This window comes from Amorphotheca resinae (assembly GCF_003019875.1).
Source record: "Amorphotheca resinae ATCC 22711 unplaced genomic scaffold M430scaffold_4, whole genome shotgun sequence".
Classification (NCBI taxonomy): domain Eukaryota; kingdom Fungi; phylum Ascomycota; class Leotiomycetes; order Helotiales; family Amorphothecaceae; genus Amorphotheca; species Amorphotheca resinae.
The window spans coordinates 312,294-327,673 of record NW_020194474.1 but is presented as its reverse complement, the minus strand read 5'-3'; the positions used below and the strand labels follow the sequence as shown (position 1 = coordinate 327,673).

Below are 15,380 nucleotides of genomic sequence, written 5' to 3'. Positions count from 1 at the left end.
ACGTACCTAACATAGTATCCCCCCTTTTTAGCTTCTATCCTTAGAAGCTTATAGGTAGCCGTTAGATTATAAGGAGGCTAGGGTAGGCTAATACCTCCTTAGAAACAGGAATAAATGTATAAGAATAAATTAGTAAGTAAATATATAACTATATAACTATATAACTAGTAGTGTTAAGAAAAAAAGAATAGTAGCGACTTTATAGTATAGTAGAGGCGTATAGCTAAACTACAAGATTTCTATTATATATCGTACTTTTAGATCTCTACCTAGCGTGCCTCTTGTATTTACTTTTAGTAAAGACATATTATAGTAAAGTACTAGTAAGTCGCTAGATAGTTATAAGACCCCTAATACGTAATATAAACCGTATTACCTAGGCGCGCTAGTATTCCTTACCCTTTTGCTACTTTTAGAAATCCTTTATTACCCCTTACTAGAAGGTTAATAGTACACTAATAGTAGGTAGCTATAGGGATTAAACTATATTACCTGTAATCGTATTTTTTAAGTAAATATAGAAAAACACCTCTTTTGTCCCTCTTTACTTAGTCTGTCCCTTATAGCGCTAAGAGGTATATAAAGACTCGTTTTTACTAGTTTGTTGCCTCTTTTTCTTCTTTTTACCTTATACAAATATAACGCTACTACGCCCCCCTTCTCTTACAACTCTTTTAACGAACTTTTAACGTACCTCTTTTAAACTATTAACGACAACATAGTACTAACAAAGCGTTTAGTAGCTTATAAGCGATACTTAAACTAAATGGCTTTATAAGACCTATAGGGTACCCTACTAAAGTACAAGGATAACGACTATAAGTATTCCTTTCTAGTAAAGAGTAACGGCCTAATAGCGTAGTAGCCGCGTTAGTAAAGTACGTCTATTACAAAAATCTAAAGAAAGAGTATATTTTTGTAAGTATAACCCCTCTTAGAGCGACGCTCTTATGTCGTAGCTTTGTTAACATTACTAAGTTATTTTAACTCTCTAAGCTAGAGGAATCAAACTTTAAAAAGTAATTACAAAAAAGGATAAGGTAAGGTAGTCTATTGTTTATAGTAAAGTTAAAGCTAATATAAACAGGCTATAATTTAGGCTACCTAAACTTTAGTAAAGAAGAGCCTTTAACATTTAAAGTCTTAGACTATAATATTAGTAGAAAAGAGGCTTTATAGTAATAAAGTAGATAGGGAGGAGCGCGTAGAGCAGAAGTTAGGTTATCTAGTAAAAATTACCTATTAGTTAGAGCTTTGTAATAAGTTTGTCGCGACTACAAATATAGAGGCGGACTATTGTAATTAGCTTATAGAAGAGGTAATCTAAGTATAGTAAGACTATGTTACTATCTTTAAAAAGTACGTGTCTTATTTTAAGAAAGTTATAAGTATCCTTTACCCTAATACTAAGTCGCTACTAACTTAAAGGTAGTACGTGTACGAATTACAGAGATCTAAAGAAAGCGAGAAAGTAAAGGATAAAGTAGTAGTAGATACTATAGAGGATAATAATAAAGAAAATAATAGTAGAAAAGATAGTAATAAGAACAAATAATAGACGACTAAGGGTTAAAGCGTCTTTAATAAGTAAGATCGTACTTTAGATTTTTTTTCTTTTTCCTTTTTCTAAGATATATAATAATAAAGTTAGTAGAGCTTTAAAGGGTATTTACTAGTAGAAGGGTAGTTTAGTGTTTTTTTTTTTTTTTTTAAGATACTTAGGTTTCTAAGTTTTTATATAATAAATACAGAAGTTGTACTTATGTCGCCGCAACTACACTAGTAACATTATGCCTTTCTAACGATTATCTTAATGTGTTTGTTTGTATTTATATAAAAGTAGGCTATCGTTAAGGTTCTGTTATAGTTCCTACGAGTTTTCTAAGTCGTTATACTCTTTTTATTTTATAAGATAGAGTCTGTTTCTTTACAGGCCTTTATAGTTAAGAATAGCTTTTACTTTAAATGTTTCTTTGTCTAAGACTAGGATGTCTATTAAGCTTATAAGGACTTTGCCTTCTTGTACCCTATAGAGTTCTAGGCTTGTAATTAGAAAGGTAAGATATAGCTATACTAACAAAGGGAGGCATAGTCTATAAGTAAGTCTATAGTCCCTAATAACGTCTTTAATTTAGTAAGGGCTAATGTACTTATCTACGAATTTTCTAGAGGGTCGACGTTACTTTAGGTGTTTTGTTAATAAGAGTACTTAGTCTCTCTTTTTAAATAAAATCTTTTTCTAGTTCTAGTTATACTATTTCTTATACTGTTTTTATAAGTACTAAAGGAATATAATAATTTCTTTATAGCTACTTTATAGCTACTCTACTCGTACATTAGCTACTAGCGCCTTTACTAGCTTTGACCGGTTTAGGGGTATGTCCTTAGGACCTTATAGCTAGTACTTATATAGTACGTACAATAGTGTTACGTTTATTATAGAGTACTATAAGGTATTATATACAAATTTAGTAAGATCTAGCTTAGTTACCTAGTTGTCTTGTACAAAGCTATAGTAAGTTTAAAGGTAATGCTTAACAGCTTAGTTTTACTATTCTGTCTGCTTGTCTGTTTGTAGGTAATAAGCGGTACTAAGTTACTATAATGTCGCTAGGTACTAGTAGAAACTACTCTAGAATTTACTTATAAAGAGAGAGCCTTAGTCTAAGATAATACTATCTAGAATTCCGAATTGTCGTATAATGTAGTATATTAGGAGAGACGCTAGCCTGTCGCTAGTAAGACGATTAGTTATTAGAATATATAAGGAAAATTTTGTAAATTAGTCTATAATAATAAGTATTAAATTATATAGTTTGCCTACTATATTATAAGAGTAAGATAGCTACGTAATAAAGTTAAGTAAGATCTCTTACTAAGGTTTAAAAGGAATAAGGAGTAGGGCTAACTCGCTATATAGTAGATAAGTCCTTGCCTTTATTCTTTAATAGATAGTGTAGGTAAAAATGTAATAGTAGACGTCTTTATTAAGACTTAGCTAAAAGAAGGATTAGGAAAGCCTTTTCTTTGTTTTACTAACTCTCTAGTACCTTATAGTAGGTACGTTATAAAAAAGCTTTAGTAACTCCTTGTATAAGCCTAGATCATTAGGTATATATATACGTCTATAATACTATAGTAGCGTATTATCCTCGAATGTCTATAAGGACCTAGTAGTGTCTTAGCTACCTTACTACTTCTTTTACTCTTTATTAGTAATAAAGGCGTCTCTTTACTACGTATTACAAAAGGCTTTTAATAGTAATAGTAGTAATATTAACGTTACTGTTACCTAGCTATTACTCTTACTAGCCCGACTTTAAGTAAAGTTCTCTACCGGTATAAGAGTGTTTAATTCGTGACTTAATACTCTAGTAATAAAAGCGTAAGGTCTCTAAGACTTACGATCGCCTTAGTCTACTAGCTAGCGTAAGTCTAGCCTCTTACGCTAGAGCGATTCTGCTAAGACAGTATACGTTAAGGAGGTCGCTAGACCTTTAAAAGAAATAAAAAGAATTAAAGGAACAGAAGAAATTAGAAGAATAGAAAGAATAGAAGCTTTGTTTTAAACGAGCCTTATAGTAAGACTAATAGCTTCTAAGGTAACTACGTTTACCCGGAATTTGTTAAGGAAAGTTACTAAGAGAGCTTGTTATACCTCTAATTACTTATTAGGATCTTGTAAGTCAGGCTACTATAATAACCTATTAGCAAGGTTTTAGGTACTCTTCTTATATTTAATCTTAAAGTTAAAGACAGAAAGTTCCTCTAGCTATCTAGCTTACTACTATAACAACTTTAGCTTTGTAAAGAGGTAATAGTAGTTTAGGTAATCTATTAAAACCGATACTAAACTTTATATATATACTAAGTACAGCCTCTATAACCTAAAAGCCTTAACAATAGCTATTAACTTAGCGTTAAGGGTATTATAGCGTAGCTCTAGCCCCTTTAGCTTTCTAGAAATAAACGTAATAAGGTACTAGTAGCCTTCTTATAGCTATAAAAGGACAGTACTAATAGTATAGGCAGATATATCTGTTTCTATATACGTAAGTAGTTTAGGGTTGTAGTAACGTAAGAAAGGGGCCTTTATAAAGACTAGTCGTAGCTTATAGAAGGCTTTTAGGGCTTTAGAACTTAGTATAACAGTACTAGCGGCGTCGCCTTAAAGGAGATTCGTTAGTAGTACAGTAATCTTTAAATAATTCTTAATAAAGCGCCTATAGAACCTAGTAAACCCTAAAAAGACACGAATGTCCTTTATAATTATAAGAATAAGCTATTCTTAGATTATAGAGACACGCTTAGGTTTAATACAAACTCCTTATAGGTCGATAACGTATCCTAAGAAACCTACTTACTTTACATTAAACTTATACTTTAAGAGGTTAGCGTAAAGGTTATATTATTAGAGACGTTTAAGAACGTAGTAAACATACTATATGTACTCTTCTTTATTTATAGAGTAGATAAGAATATTATCAAGATATACAATATAAATATTATTAATAAGATTTCTTAGTACTTTGTTAATAAAGGACTAGAAGGTCGCTAGTACGTTTACTAGCCTAAAAGGCATAACACAGTATTTAAAGTAGCTGTATTAGTACTAGAAAGCCGTTTTCTACTTATTACTAGCCTTAATATAAACTCGATAGTACACTTTACGTAAGTTAAGCTTAGTATAGACGCGGGCTTACGATAGCTAATTAAGGATCTCTCTAATTAATAGAATAAGGGCTTAGTTCTTTCTAGTTATACTATTTAACGCCTAGTAGTTAACGTAGAGTCGTAGCTTTCTTCTTTTCTTTAGAACAAATAGTATTAGAGTACTAGTAAGGCTCTTACTTAGACAGATCTATCCTTTTACTAGGGCGTTGTCTAAATATTCGCGTAAGACACTTAGCTTAACCTCTACAAGTAGGTAGATTCGGCTATATAGTAGTACTACGTCTCCTTTAAGGTCTATTATATAAGTAAGGCTATTAATTATAAGTAGTAATCTAGCCCTTTCCTTAGAAAAGACGTCTGTAAATTGTTAGTACTTACTAGATAAGGTCGCTACGGCCTTACTGTCTTCTTATAGTTCCTCTTATAGTCTCTCCTTACCTAAGGATTCCGGGTCGACTATAATTAGTTATACTATCGCTATAATTACAAATTAAGCTTCTTTTATTACCTTCTTAATTTCTTTCTTTATTATATATAGCCTAACTATTAAAGACGACGTAAGGTATATAAACGTCTAGGTCTTTTATAAAACGATTAGGTCTATAGCCTCTAGCTATAGGAATCTAAGTATAATATCTAAGTCCCTAATGTTAGTAATAACAAATCTACCTTAATGTCGCCTTACTATTAAGTAGTTATCTTAGGCCTTAACAAACAGATTATATAACCTAAAGCTTGTCGTTGTTTTCTAGAATAGTAAGGACACTATAATGTAATTATTAAGTTACTATAGTACCTCTTGTCCTAATAGTCGTAGGTAGATAAGGTTAACTTCTACTCCTAAGTCTAGTAGGGCTAGTATAGCTACCTAGCTACCCCTAATATACATCTCTACCTAAATACTTATTAAGGGTCGCCTCTCTTCTTATTGTTTAGGCGTAACGTAGTAGGCTACTAGCGTAGTATTAGCGCCTAAAGTACTAGCCCTATTAGGGTACTAAGCGTAAGTATGCCTAGATTAACTATATATAGAGTATTTGTATAGTAGGCACGAATTTGCCTAATGACCGGGCTACTAGTATTAGTAGTAGTTACCTTATACCTTACTTACTAAAAGGGTTTTTACGACACTAAGAGAGTCTCCTTACGTGTTTAAAGTTTAGCTACTAGATGCCCCTTACGTGTTTACTAGCGTAGATAAGGTCTTTAGATTATAAGAGGAGCCTTTCCTAGTATAGTATAGTGTTAAAGGGGCTCTATAAGAGCCTTCTTGTTGCCCTGTCTAAATAAGAGTTTCCTCTCTTAACACTACTACCTTAACTACCTTAAAGGTATCTAAGACCTTACTACTTACTATATAGGCCCTTAACTCAGGCTTTAAACAATTAATAAGAAGGTAGATATAGAACATCTTTAGGAGGGCATAGCCGAGTTTAATAACTAAGGAGTTATACTATTAAAGGAAATTCCTAAAGGTCTTGTTTTAGTTTTAAGTTAATATTTAGAGTTTTAACACTACTTTAAGAGAGCGAGTACCCTTATCCGTAATACTATAAAAGAGCTATACCTTTATTTCTTCCTAAGTTATATTAAGAACTAATCTGTCTTTTTCTAAGAAAATAAAAGACTTCTAGTACTCTTTAATATAATCCTTTAGTACTGTCGCTATAACGCCGACGCGTTTAGTATTTATTAGATAACTCTCTAGATAGGTATTAAACTCTGTTTTCTAGTTAAATAAGAAGGTCGTAATACTAGTATATGTCTTGTTTTTTAGTAGAATAAAAGGGGTGTTATAATAGCTCTTCCTTGTTTCTTTAACATAAGTTTACTAGAAGGGCTATTCTACTTTAGGAGGGTTATTAAATTCGTATAGGTTTATTAAGAGAGCCTCTCCCTTCTTAAGCACTATAAGGTAGTCTCGCTTTTGCTTAAGGCGCTACTTTACCCTTACTTAGGCAATCCTCTCGTTTAACTCGGTCTTACTTAAGGAAAGGATTTCTATTAACATTTAGGGTGTCGTACTAGGTTTACTACTATCTGCCTATAAAGAGGTATTCTAAAGAGTTACTTAAGAAGAGGCCTACGTCTTGTTAAGGTTTATTTGTCGTGTCTATATTATTACTTCTTACTTTAATAGTCTATAACCTTTTAGTAAAAGAAAGAGATCAGAATGTTAGGTATATTTCTATAGAGTAGAAGAGGTAAGAGTTAATAGACAGTCGTAGTATATTTAAAGGTATATCACTACTTTAACTATAGACTAATCTCTAAACCCCCCTTTTTTCCCTTCTCCTGCCCTCTATTCTTATACTCCTTAATGCCTACTATTACCTCAGTCGTAGCACGTAGTTACCCTGTACTTAATTTTTAAGCCATTGTAGTCTTACGTGTTAGCGTACCTAACAGTTAGTAGCGTTAAGTCTAAGTAGTAGAAAGAGGCTATATAGAACGAACTCGACTTACTTGTAAAGAACAATACGTAAAGTCTAGTCAAGAGATTAAGCCTTTAAAAGGGCACTAAGGTTTTAGGTAGTAAGTAGGTGTTTAAGAAGAAAACTAGCGTTAATAGTTTAGTAGTACGCTATAAGGCCTGTTAGGTAGTTAAAGGATATAAGTAACGTTATAGGCGTAATTACGATTAGACTTACGCTAGGGTAGCTAAAAGTATAACTTAGAAGGTAATCCTAGCCCTAGTAGCTAAGAAAGACTAAGAGACAGAACAAATAGACTACGTTATAGCCTTTCTAAATAAGGAAGCTAATAAGGATATATATATAGAACTTCTAACTAGCTCTAGTAAAGATAATACTTATGTCTATAAGCTTAACAAGGCTTTGTATAGTTTAAAGTAGGCTCTATAGTTATAGTAGCTAAAGCTACGTTAAGTACTTATTAAGCTAGGCTTTAAGCCCTTAATAGCCGACGATTATATATATTAATACCCTAATAGTAGATTAATTGTTATAACTTATATAGACGACTTTCTTCTAGTTAGCCTAAAGAGGAAAGAGCTAACTAATCTAAAAGTAGCCTTATAAAGCGCGTTTAAGATAAAGGACTTAGGCCTCTACTACTACTTTATAAGCGTTAAGATCGTTAGGAACAAGGCTAACAGGATTATATCCCTTATATAAGACGCTTACGTTAATAAGGTACTAAAACGCTTTAAGATAAGTAACTATAAAGCCTCTAAAACACTATTAGATCTAGCTTACGTAAAGCTTATAGTTTTAAACCTAGAACACGCTATAGTAGATTAGGTTAAGCTATATTAGTAGATCGTTAGTTCCCTTATATATCTATTAACGTAAATATAGCTAGATCTATACTATTTAATGTCTGTATTGTTACGCTATCTTACAAATCCTTCTACTAACTATATAAGCGCTATAAAACACGCGTTACGTTACCTAAAAGGTACGCCTAACTTAGGAATTATATACAAGATAAGTAAAGGAGCGTTAGAAGGACTATATAGATATAGCGATTCGGACTACACTAGTTATATAGAAACGCAAAGATTAACTATTAGGTATTTATTTAACTACTATAGTAGCGCGATATCCTTTAGATTAAAACAGCTATAAGTAGTAGTACTCTTCTCTATAGAAACCAAATACTACGGGTTATTAAACGCTATAAGAGAGGCTACTTAGCTAAGGTAGCTGTTCTATAAGTTAGGAGTCAACTCTAAAGATACTAAAACGATCTAAATATATAGTAATAACTAAGGATCCTTAGCGCTAATAGATAACCTAGTTATTTACTAGAGAACTAAGTATATCGACGTGTAGCACTACTATATTTAAGAGTAAGTCGCGCTAGGCAAAATAGAGGTTTAGTTTAAGCGTATAGAGGATATAGCGGCTAACGGACTTACTAAGGCTCTAAAGGGGCTAAAACACACTAAGTTCTTAAAGCTATTAAATCTGTATACTATAGCTATCCTAATTACCTAATTAGGACGTTTCCTTATTTTTATTTCCTCTTTTAGTATTAAAAGTAGCAGAATCTTACCGGTTTACTATTTCTATTTCCCTTTATAGTAATAGGGCGGCAGAATCTTACCGGTCTACTATTTCTATTTCCTCTTTTAGTATCTTACTTAGTAGAACAGTAGGCGGTATAGAGTTTAGGCTGAATTTAGGTAGATAAGACGTTATAGCCTTATCACGTAGGGTTAGTAGTCACGGGACTAGGATGCTCTAGAGGCCCTAGTCTAACCTAATCGGGGTTAGCAACCTGCCAAAAAGTTAGTTGTTTACTATTACTATACAGGCACTCTGTATGATTACTTTACTTAGTCAATTTAATTTATTGGTTCCTGCGATACGACGATAGATCGAATATCCCGTGTAACATTATATATATATATATATCACCTTACCTTACATTACCCCACATAATCACAAAATCATTCATTAGGCATAGCAGTAAAGTCTCACAAGTCATCATATATATACCTACCTACCTTACTATAGACAAGAACCCGCATCTCCCCCCCCTTATTTCTAGTAGCTCAAATAAAGAATTAAGTTTAGCGCATCCAAGCAGGCGAAAACCTCGCTAAATTCCTCTTGCTAAAACCAACGACAACGTTCCTCCCCAACCCCCCTCCTTCTCCCCTCCTTAGGCATGTTTATCAGTACTTAGGTATCTAATCCTATAGTTTCTTTCTATATACCTACCGGGTAGGGCCCCGAATACACATAGCGGGATTATGTGGAGTTGATTTGTATACAGTATCGGGGTTTTTGCTTGTACTTTTCCTTTTGTTGAGCCACATGTCAATTATATAAGGTAAAACCTTCATAGTACTCGTTTAAAGTATTTAACAGAGCAAGAAAAATTACTATTATTGTATATATTCAAGAAGAGACCTCCTTTTTTTTATTCTTCATTTCCTGCTATGCTACGGTGTATGGAGAGAAAGTGGGAATGAATAAGTAAATGTGCTCGCTAGTGAAACATGTTCAGCATGAGATGAGACGAGAAGAGAAGAGATAGGTTGTGTATTGGTGGCAGGGAGATAAAACTTAAGTTTTGGAAGGGGGTTAGGTAAGGTAGTTACTACGAAGCTTTCGGTAGAGGCATGTAACCCTTTTGATCCCCTTTTTTGTTTGGGGGTGGGGGGGTTCGGATCTCTTCTGGAATCAGTCAATTTTTGGAGATGGAATAATAAGGGATGGGAGAACTCTATCTCCAGAAAAGACAGATGGCACCAGTTCAAAGGTGGGGGTGTACCTGGAAGTGAAGAATAAAGCAGAGAAATAGATCTCGGATCAAGAGGTGTTTGCTGCGTAACTTTCACCAACCTCTTCAGATTCGCCAAAAGTCATAGCTCCCACGTTTTGCATCTTAAATTCAAAGCCTTCTCCGTATCATCTCTGCGTCTTGGTTTCTACTCACCCACCAAGGGACCACAAATACTCGACTCCGTTCTGTTGTATATGATTCTTGCAACTATCACACAAGAAGTCGGAACGGCAAAGGCAGGGTCCATGTATGACGAAAGGGCGAGCACTAATGCGACAATTTGATCTGGTAGGTTGACAGAAGGCCCTGTTATGCCAATTCGATAAATCAACCGGTGTGTGCAACAATCGATGCCGTTATCATGTGTATCCGGCCCGACAAATCTTCCTGTCCACAGCGTCTTCTGTCTCAAGCCCCGCGTGGGACGAGGATTCCTCGGGTTCTGGAATATGAGAGGCAAAGGGAGGAAGAGCGTGAGGAACAGAACTGATAGTGGACGAACAAAGGATGGTGCAAGAACATAGGACGAAGGAGTTGAGGAGGATGGAGCAGGACGTGTCAATGGTGCTAGGTGAGTAAGGAAGACTTTACTAAATTCATAACCACACTGGCAAAGCCATCAAGAGATGGAAGACAAATCCTGTTCTTGGCACCTGCCCCAGACTCGCGGAAACGGGAATGCAGGTGCAAATGGGAACAGAAGCGGAGAAGACAACTCACCGCTACAGTTTCCAAACGGGATTTGATTATTGAGCATGACCAAGTAAAGGAGCAAGTCTCGCCAGAGCAAGAACAGGCAAGTCGAGCTTCGGATCGCTTCCGTGAAGAGGAGTTGACAACGCATAAGGTTGAGATGATGCATCTCTTGGGCATTCATAAACAGAGGACTGCAACTGCGAGTGTCTATTTCAAGAGGACCGGTGGGGCTATTCCGCTAGCTTCTTTGAAACTCTCAAAGAGGGCTGTCGACAATGGGAAAGAATGATCCAATGTATTGGAATGGGAACAAGTGAGAAAGCAGTGGAGAGAAGTAACGATGGCTTGCGAATCTGCTCGAAAGGAAGAGAAGAGAAGGCTGGGGACCCGAGGCGTTGGGTTGGGATGGGTTGACATGCAGAGACAATACTGGAAAGAATAAGAGAGTTAGGCAGTTCCTTGAAGCCTCTAAACATTTCGGTCGTTGCTCATGATCGTATCGTACCTCGGCGAGCCTCCGCAAGCTCCAACACTCGTGCAGATATTGCTTTCATTGTCTCAGAAGCCCCTCCATCGTTGACAACCAGAACTTGTCGCTTTCTCAGTCGAGGGTCCTCGACTCCTCGTCCCACATCGTGCATTGGTGCATGCTTGACTCGAATAGAGCGATGATTTGTGCCGCACTCTCACTTGCCAAGTTGCTTAGAGATCGAGGCGCATCGTGAGAAGACCTCGACTCAACCCCCTTACACGGGATCGACACGGGGCGCATCACGTGACCATCGACCCCCCCTGTGCTGCGTTGCATTGCGTTGCAGTTCAATGCATTGCAGTTCGGTGCATCGCATTGCATGATCAGATATCGCGGCAACTCCTCTCTGAACCAACATGGCGGCGCAACGAATGACGGCGCCCAACTCGAGCGCAGAGAGGGGCGGTCAGGGAACAGTCTCCCGCCTGAACGTCTCGTCCAGCCGCGCTCTCCAATCAGTGCGCCGCTTCGTCCCTCCGCAAAGCTAGTGCAGTGCGGCATGGGATGATTTGAATTACTTCAACTTAGGGCTGTGGCCTGTGGAGAGCGGGAATTCAAATCATTGTCCCAACTCCCATACGACGACCACCAGACGGCCCCGTCGACTGGCCCCTCAGACGCCTATCCTACACTGCTACACGGTGCACCGCGGGCATTGTCCCCGTTTCGCAACGAAGAACCTCTCTCCTCACCGCAGACAGAGGCGCAACATACCACGCCCTCCCTGCAGTAGCACCGCCGGCCTCTCCCTCGTCTGCGCAATAATTTGGAATTGCCTTCTCGCCCTGCGGCGCCTGAGGCCGCGGGTTTCCACCTTAGTTGTGGCTTCGTGCTCATGGCGGGGTCGTGAGATGGGTTCAAGGAGACAATGCTTTGGGTACAAAAGGACAGCGTCCCTCTGGCTATGATGGCTCTCTATACTGCCCATCCTCTCATACAGACTCAATTGCATCGCCCTTCTCACTTCTCATTTCTCACTTCTCTTACTTGATTTCTCTCCAAAACAAAAACCGCAATCATGGTCCAAGTCGGAGACGCTATTCCCAGCATTGAGCTCGTGGAGGGGAACCCAGGAGGGAAGGTCAACCTCGCCACTGAGTTGGCTTCAGGACCTGGTCTGATCATTGGTGTTCCAGCGGCTTTCAGTACGTCTACCTCCAATTGTCCTTTTCTGGGCTTCTTGCATCGATTCCAACACCGCAAGGAAACCCCGCCGAGCTGGCGCAAGAGTTTCCCAGCCAAGCAATGCTCCCCCCACACCCCCCACCCAAGAAGATACCCATGTATACACGAACATAAAGCTGCGAACCCTGCTGATCATAGCCCAGGCCCTGCCTGCAGCGACTCGCACATCCCCGGCTACATCAACCACCCGAAGCTCTCGAGCGCCGGCAAGGTGTTCGTCGTCTCCGTCAACGATGCTTTCGTGTACGCCCCCCCTTTCCTTTCCTTTCCTTTCCTCCCCTTGCCCCACCACCAGGCTCCAACCAATTAAACTATAACTAACCCGCCACAGCATGAACGCGTGGGGCAAGTCCCTCGATGCCGAGAAGAAGAGCGGCATCCGCTTCCTGGGCGACCATGACGGCTCCTTCACCCGCGCCCTGGACGTCGAGTTCCCGGCTGCCCCGTTCCTGGGCACCAACCGAAGCAAGCGCTACGCGATCACGACCCTGGATGGCAAGGTCAAGAGCGTGAACATTGAGCCCGACAACCTTGGAACTGATGGTGAGTCCTCTCCCTTATTTGCCAGTTCGAGGAGGAGGAGTTGGGTCAGGGCCAGGGATCTTCGGTTTCTGGAATCAAAAGAAAAGGAACATTTGCTAACAATACTTCGCACACAAATAGTCTCCGTTGCTGAGAAGATCCTCGCATAAATAATGACACGAGATGATACGATATCCTATTTATATTGATTGAATTTATATTTATCTACAGGCTGCCTAGTTTGGAACGTTTGGTTTGGGATAGAGGCGGCTGCAGGGGTGAGAGATGTTATATATTATATTATATAGATTAATATAATATGTATTCCATTCCATTCCATTCCATCGCCCTCTTCCTATCTACCTTATGGTGATATCGTGAACATAAAGATAGATAAAGGGGAGCCGGAAAGTTACCTGCTAGGTCGGCGGCTAAGGGGAGTGATGTGTGTCAAGTACCTAGGTACCTAACATAGCAAGTAGGCATAGCACCGCACTGCACCATATGAATTACCCACAGTAAGTAGGTAGGTTCAGGATTCTCTACCTATAATTCATAGATAATATAATAATATTATTCCAGGCTTTCCAAGAAAGCCCTTTCTTATGGTCTTACATAAATCTGCACACGCTTCCCCCCCAGAACAAACCCATCTGATATGCATCCACCACAAAGAACGCCTTATACTTTCTAAAAAAAATCCCACCAACTCATTCCTCATCCTCCTCCTCCTCTTCTTCATCATCAGAGATAGGTTCCACGATCAGATTCCCATTCTTCCCGATGAGTTCGCTGAGCGTGCCGGCGGCGTCAGGGGCGTAGACGACGCGGGGGAGGGTGGAGACGAGGCGGAAATCAAAGAGGTGCGTATAGGCTTCTGGTTTAGTTATCGAGGGGGTTTCAGAGGGGGAGCTGGAGTTGAGGAATTCGTAACAGTCTACGAAGGCGTAGAGTTCGTCTATGCTTGCTTGGGCTGAGAACCTTCGAGTGATCCGTGCTGCTTCTGGTAGCTTTAGGGCGATTCGTACTACGTCTTTGGAATCTGCCGGAGGTTCGGGAGCGATGTTCTGGGCTCGCCATTGTCTCCATTGTTTCTTCTTCTCTAGCAGAGCGGCTGCGGCTTCTGCTTGTTCTTTCTCCCGCCTTTCTTGTTCTGCGGCGGCAGCCTCGGCTTCTCTCTTTAATCTTGCGCGCTCTCGGTCCTGGGCCAACGAGCGTTCGTACGCTGAATCTTGCTCCTGCCGTAAGGTTCTCTCGAAGTTCTGTGCGTTCCGTGTTTCACGAACGGTTCGTAACTGCTCGGAATGAGAGGTGATTGCGGCTTGTAATTTTGCAATGTATGTGCCAGCTGGCATCGGCCCCGTCAATCGTGCAAGTACTGACATGGAAGTAGAGCTCTGTTGCGGGGTATGTGCTATTAACGCGGTAAAGGGAAATTTATTGCATCGTAAGGCGGTGGAGACCTGATATGCTTCTGAATCTCGGACATCGCCGACCCAGAGTATTATCTCATTAGTGGGGTTATTTAAAAAGTCCTGAACTTCGGTAGAGAGGAGGGTTTCGCGGATGAACGAGGGAGTATCGTCATGTTCGGGAGAGGTGATTATTATGAGGAGGAATTTGAGATCCTTTTTAGCCAGGTCCAATGCTTGTGCATAGCCGCCTTCAAAGAATGGAAGAGAATTCTCCCCGTATTCCTCCTCAAATTCACGTTTCAATCGAGCAGCGGCATCTCGGGGCCTCAGAGATCTCCTTCCCCCAGTATTCGATTGTCTGGTAGTTCCGGTGACAGGATTGGGCCTAAATATCCGAGGCAGAAAGGGTGTAAGGTAAGAGAAGAGCCCAAGTGTCGTGGAGAATAACCTATACAGAAGGTTGAAGGGTGTGAAGAGGAGGGCGAGAAGGAAGGGAGGTCGTCGAACGACTTGATCTTCGGGTTGTGGAACTATTCGAGGTGCATCATCCGGAGCATTTTGCTGTCTCGCCCGATTTGTAAAAGGCGAAGACCCAAGGAGGAGGCTCTCTTGAAGGTTCTCCTGTCGCGCAGCTCGAGGCGGGGGAATGTTCTGTGCTGCTATGGCTTCTGCGACTGGATCTGGACCCTCACCGTCGAAGAACTTGGCAATTGCAATCTACGCAGACGTTAGAGAATGCATATAGTATGTATTGACTACAGTTTCCTTCCACTCACTTGCACATTCCACTGAGATCGCTGGAGGAGTGGTATGGCCGCCTGGATGTCTTGATCCGTGACCGAAGTGTACTGTTGTAAGGCCAGCTGTTGCTCCGCAGACAGCTGGCTGATGTCAATTTCAGGTGCAGCCATTCTTGTGCCACGGTCTAGGACGACCTATTGTTTTGCTAGGCTTGCATGTCAGGAACCAGGAGGTTGACTTCTGGAGATATTGCTCCGTATAATATAGGTGGAATCTCTGGAAAGGCCATGAACGTCAAACTACGTAGCTAACCGAGCGATCGTGATCATTTACGGACAAGCCACATTTCGGAGAAA

The 15,380-nt window shown here is 39.5% G+C and overlaps 2 protein-coding genes across 2 annotated transcripts; one reads left to right on the top strand and one right to left on the bottom strand.

Annotated features, from left to right (window-relative positions):
* Positions 1-12,179: 12,179 nt before the first annotated feature.
* Positions 12,180-13,066, top strand: M430DRAFT_40744 (hypothetical protein; the record flags this gene model as incomplete). Its single annotated transcript, XM_024867425.1, has 4 exons — positions 12,180-12,306; positions 12,490-12,589; positions 12,678-12,889; positions 13,010-13,066. 4 exons carry the CDS (start codon positions 12,180-12,182, stop codon positions 13,036-13,038), a joined length of 468 nt encoding a protein of 155 aa, XP_024722093.1. The 3' UTR covers positions 13,039-13,066.
* A 396-nt stretch (positions 13,067-13,462) lies between these two features.
* On the bottom strand, positions 13,463-15,281 carry M430DRAFT_65178 (hypothetical protein). Its single transcript, XM_024869153.1, has 2 exons — positions 15,060-15,281; positions 13,463-15,000 (listed from the first exon to the last, which is right to left on the bottom strand). The coding sequence occupies exons 1-2, from the start codon at positions 15,192-15,194 to the stop codon at positions 13,579-13,581; spliced, it is 1,557 nt and encodes a 518-aa protein (XP_024722092.1). The 5' UTR covers positions 15,195-15,281; the 3' UTR covers positions 13,463-13,578.
* Positions 15,282-15,380: the final 99 nt, after the last annotated feature.

Bases quoted from the DNA above. Each gene is read 5' to 3' on its own strand.
- M430DRAFT_65178 (XM_024869153.1), bottom strand. From the start codon at position 15,194: ATGGCTGCACCTGAAATTGACATCAGCCAGCTGTCTGCGGAGCAACAG. The intron at 15,001-15,059 runs GTGAGTGGAAGG...ACGTCTGCGTAG, and splicing joins GATCTCAGTGGAATGTGCAA to ATTGCAATTGCCAAGTTCTT.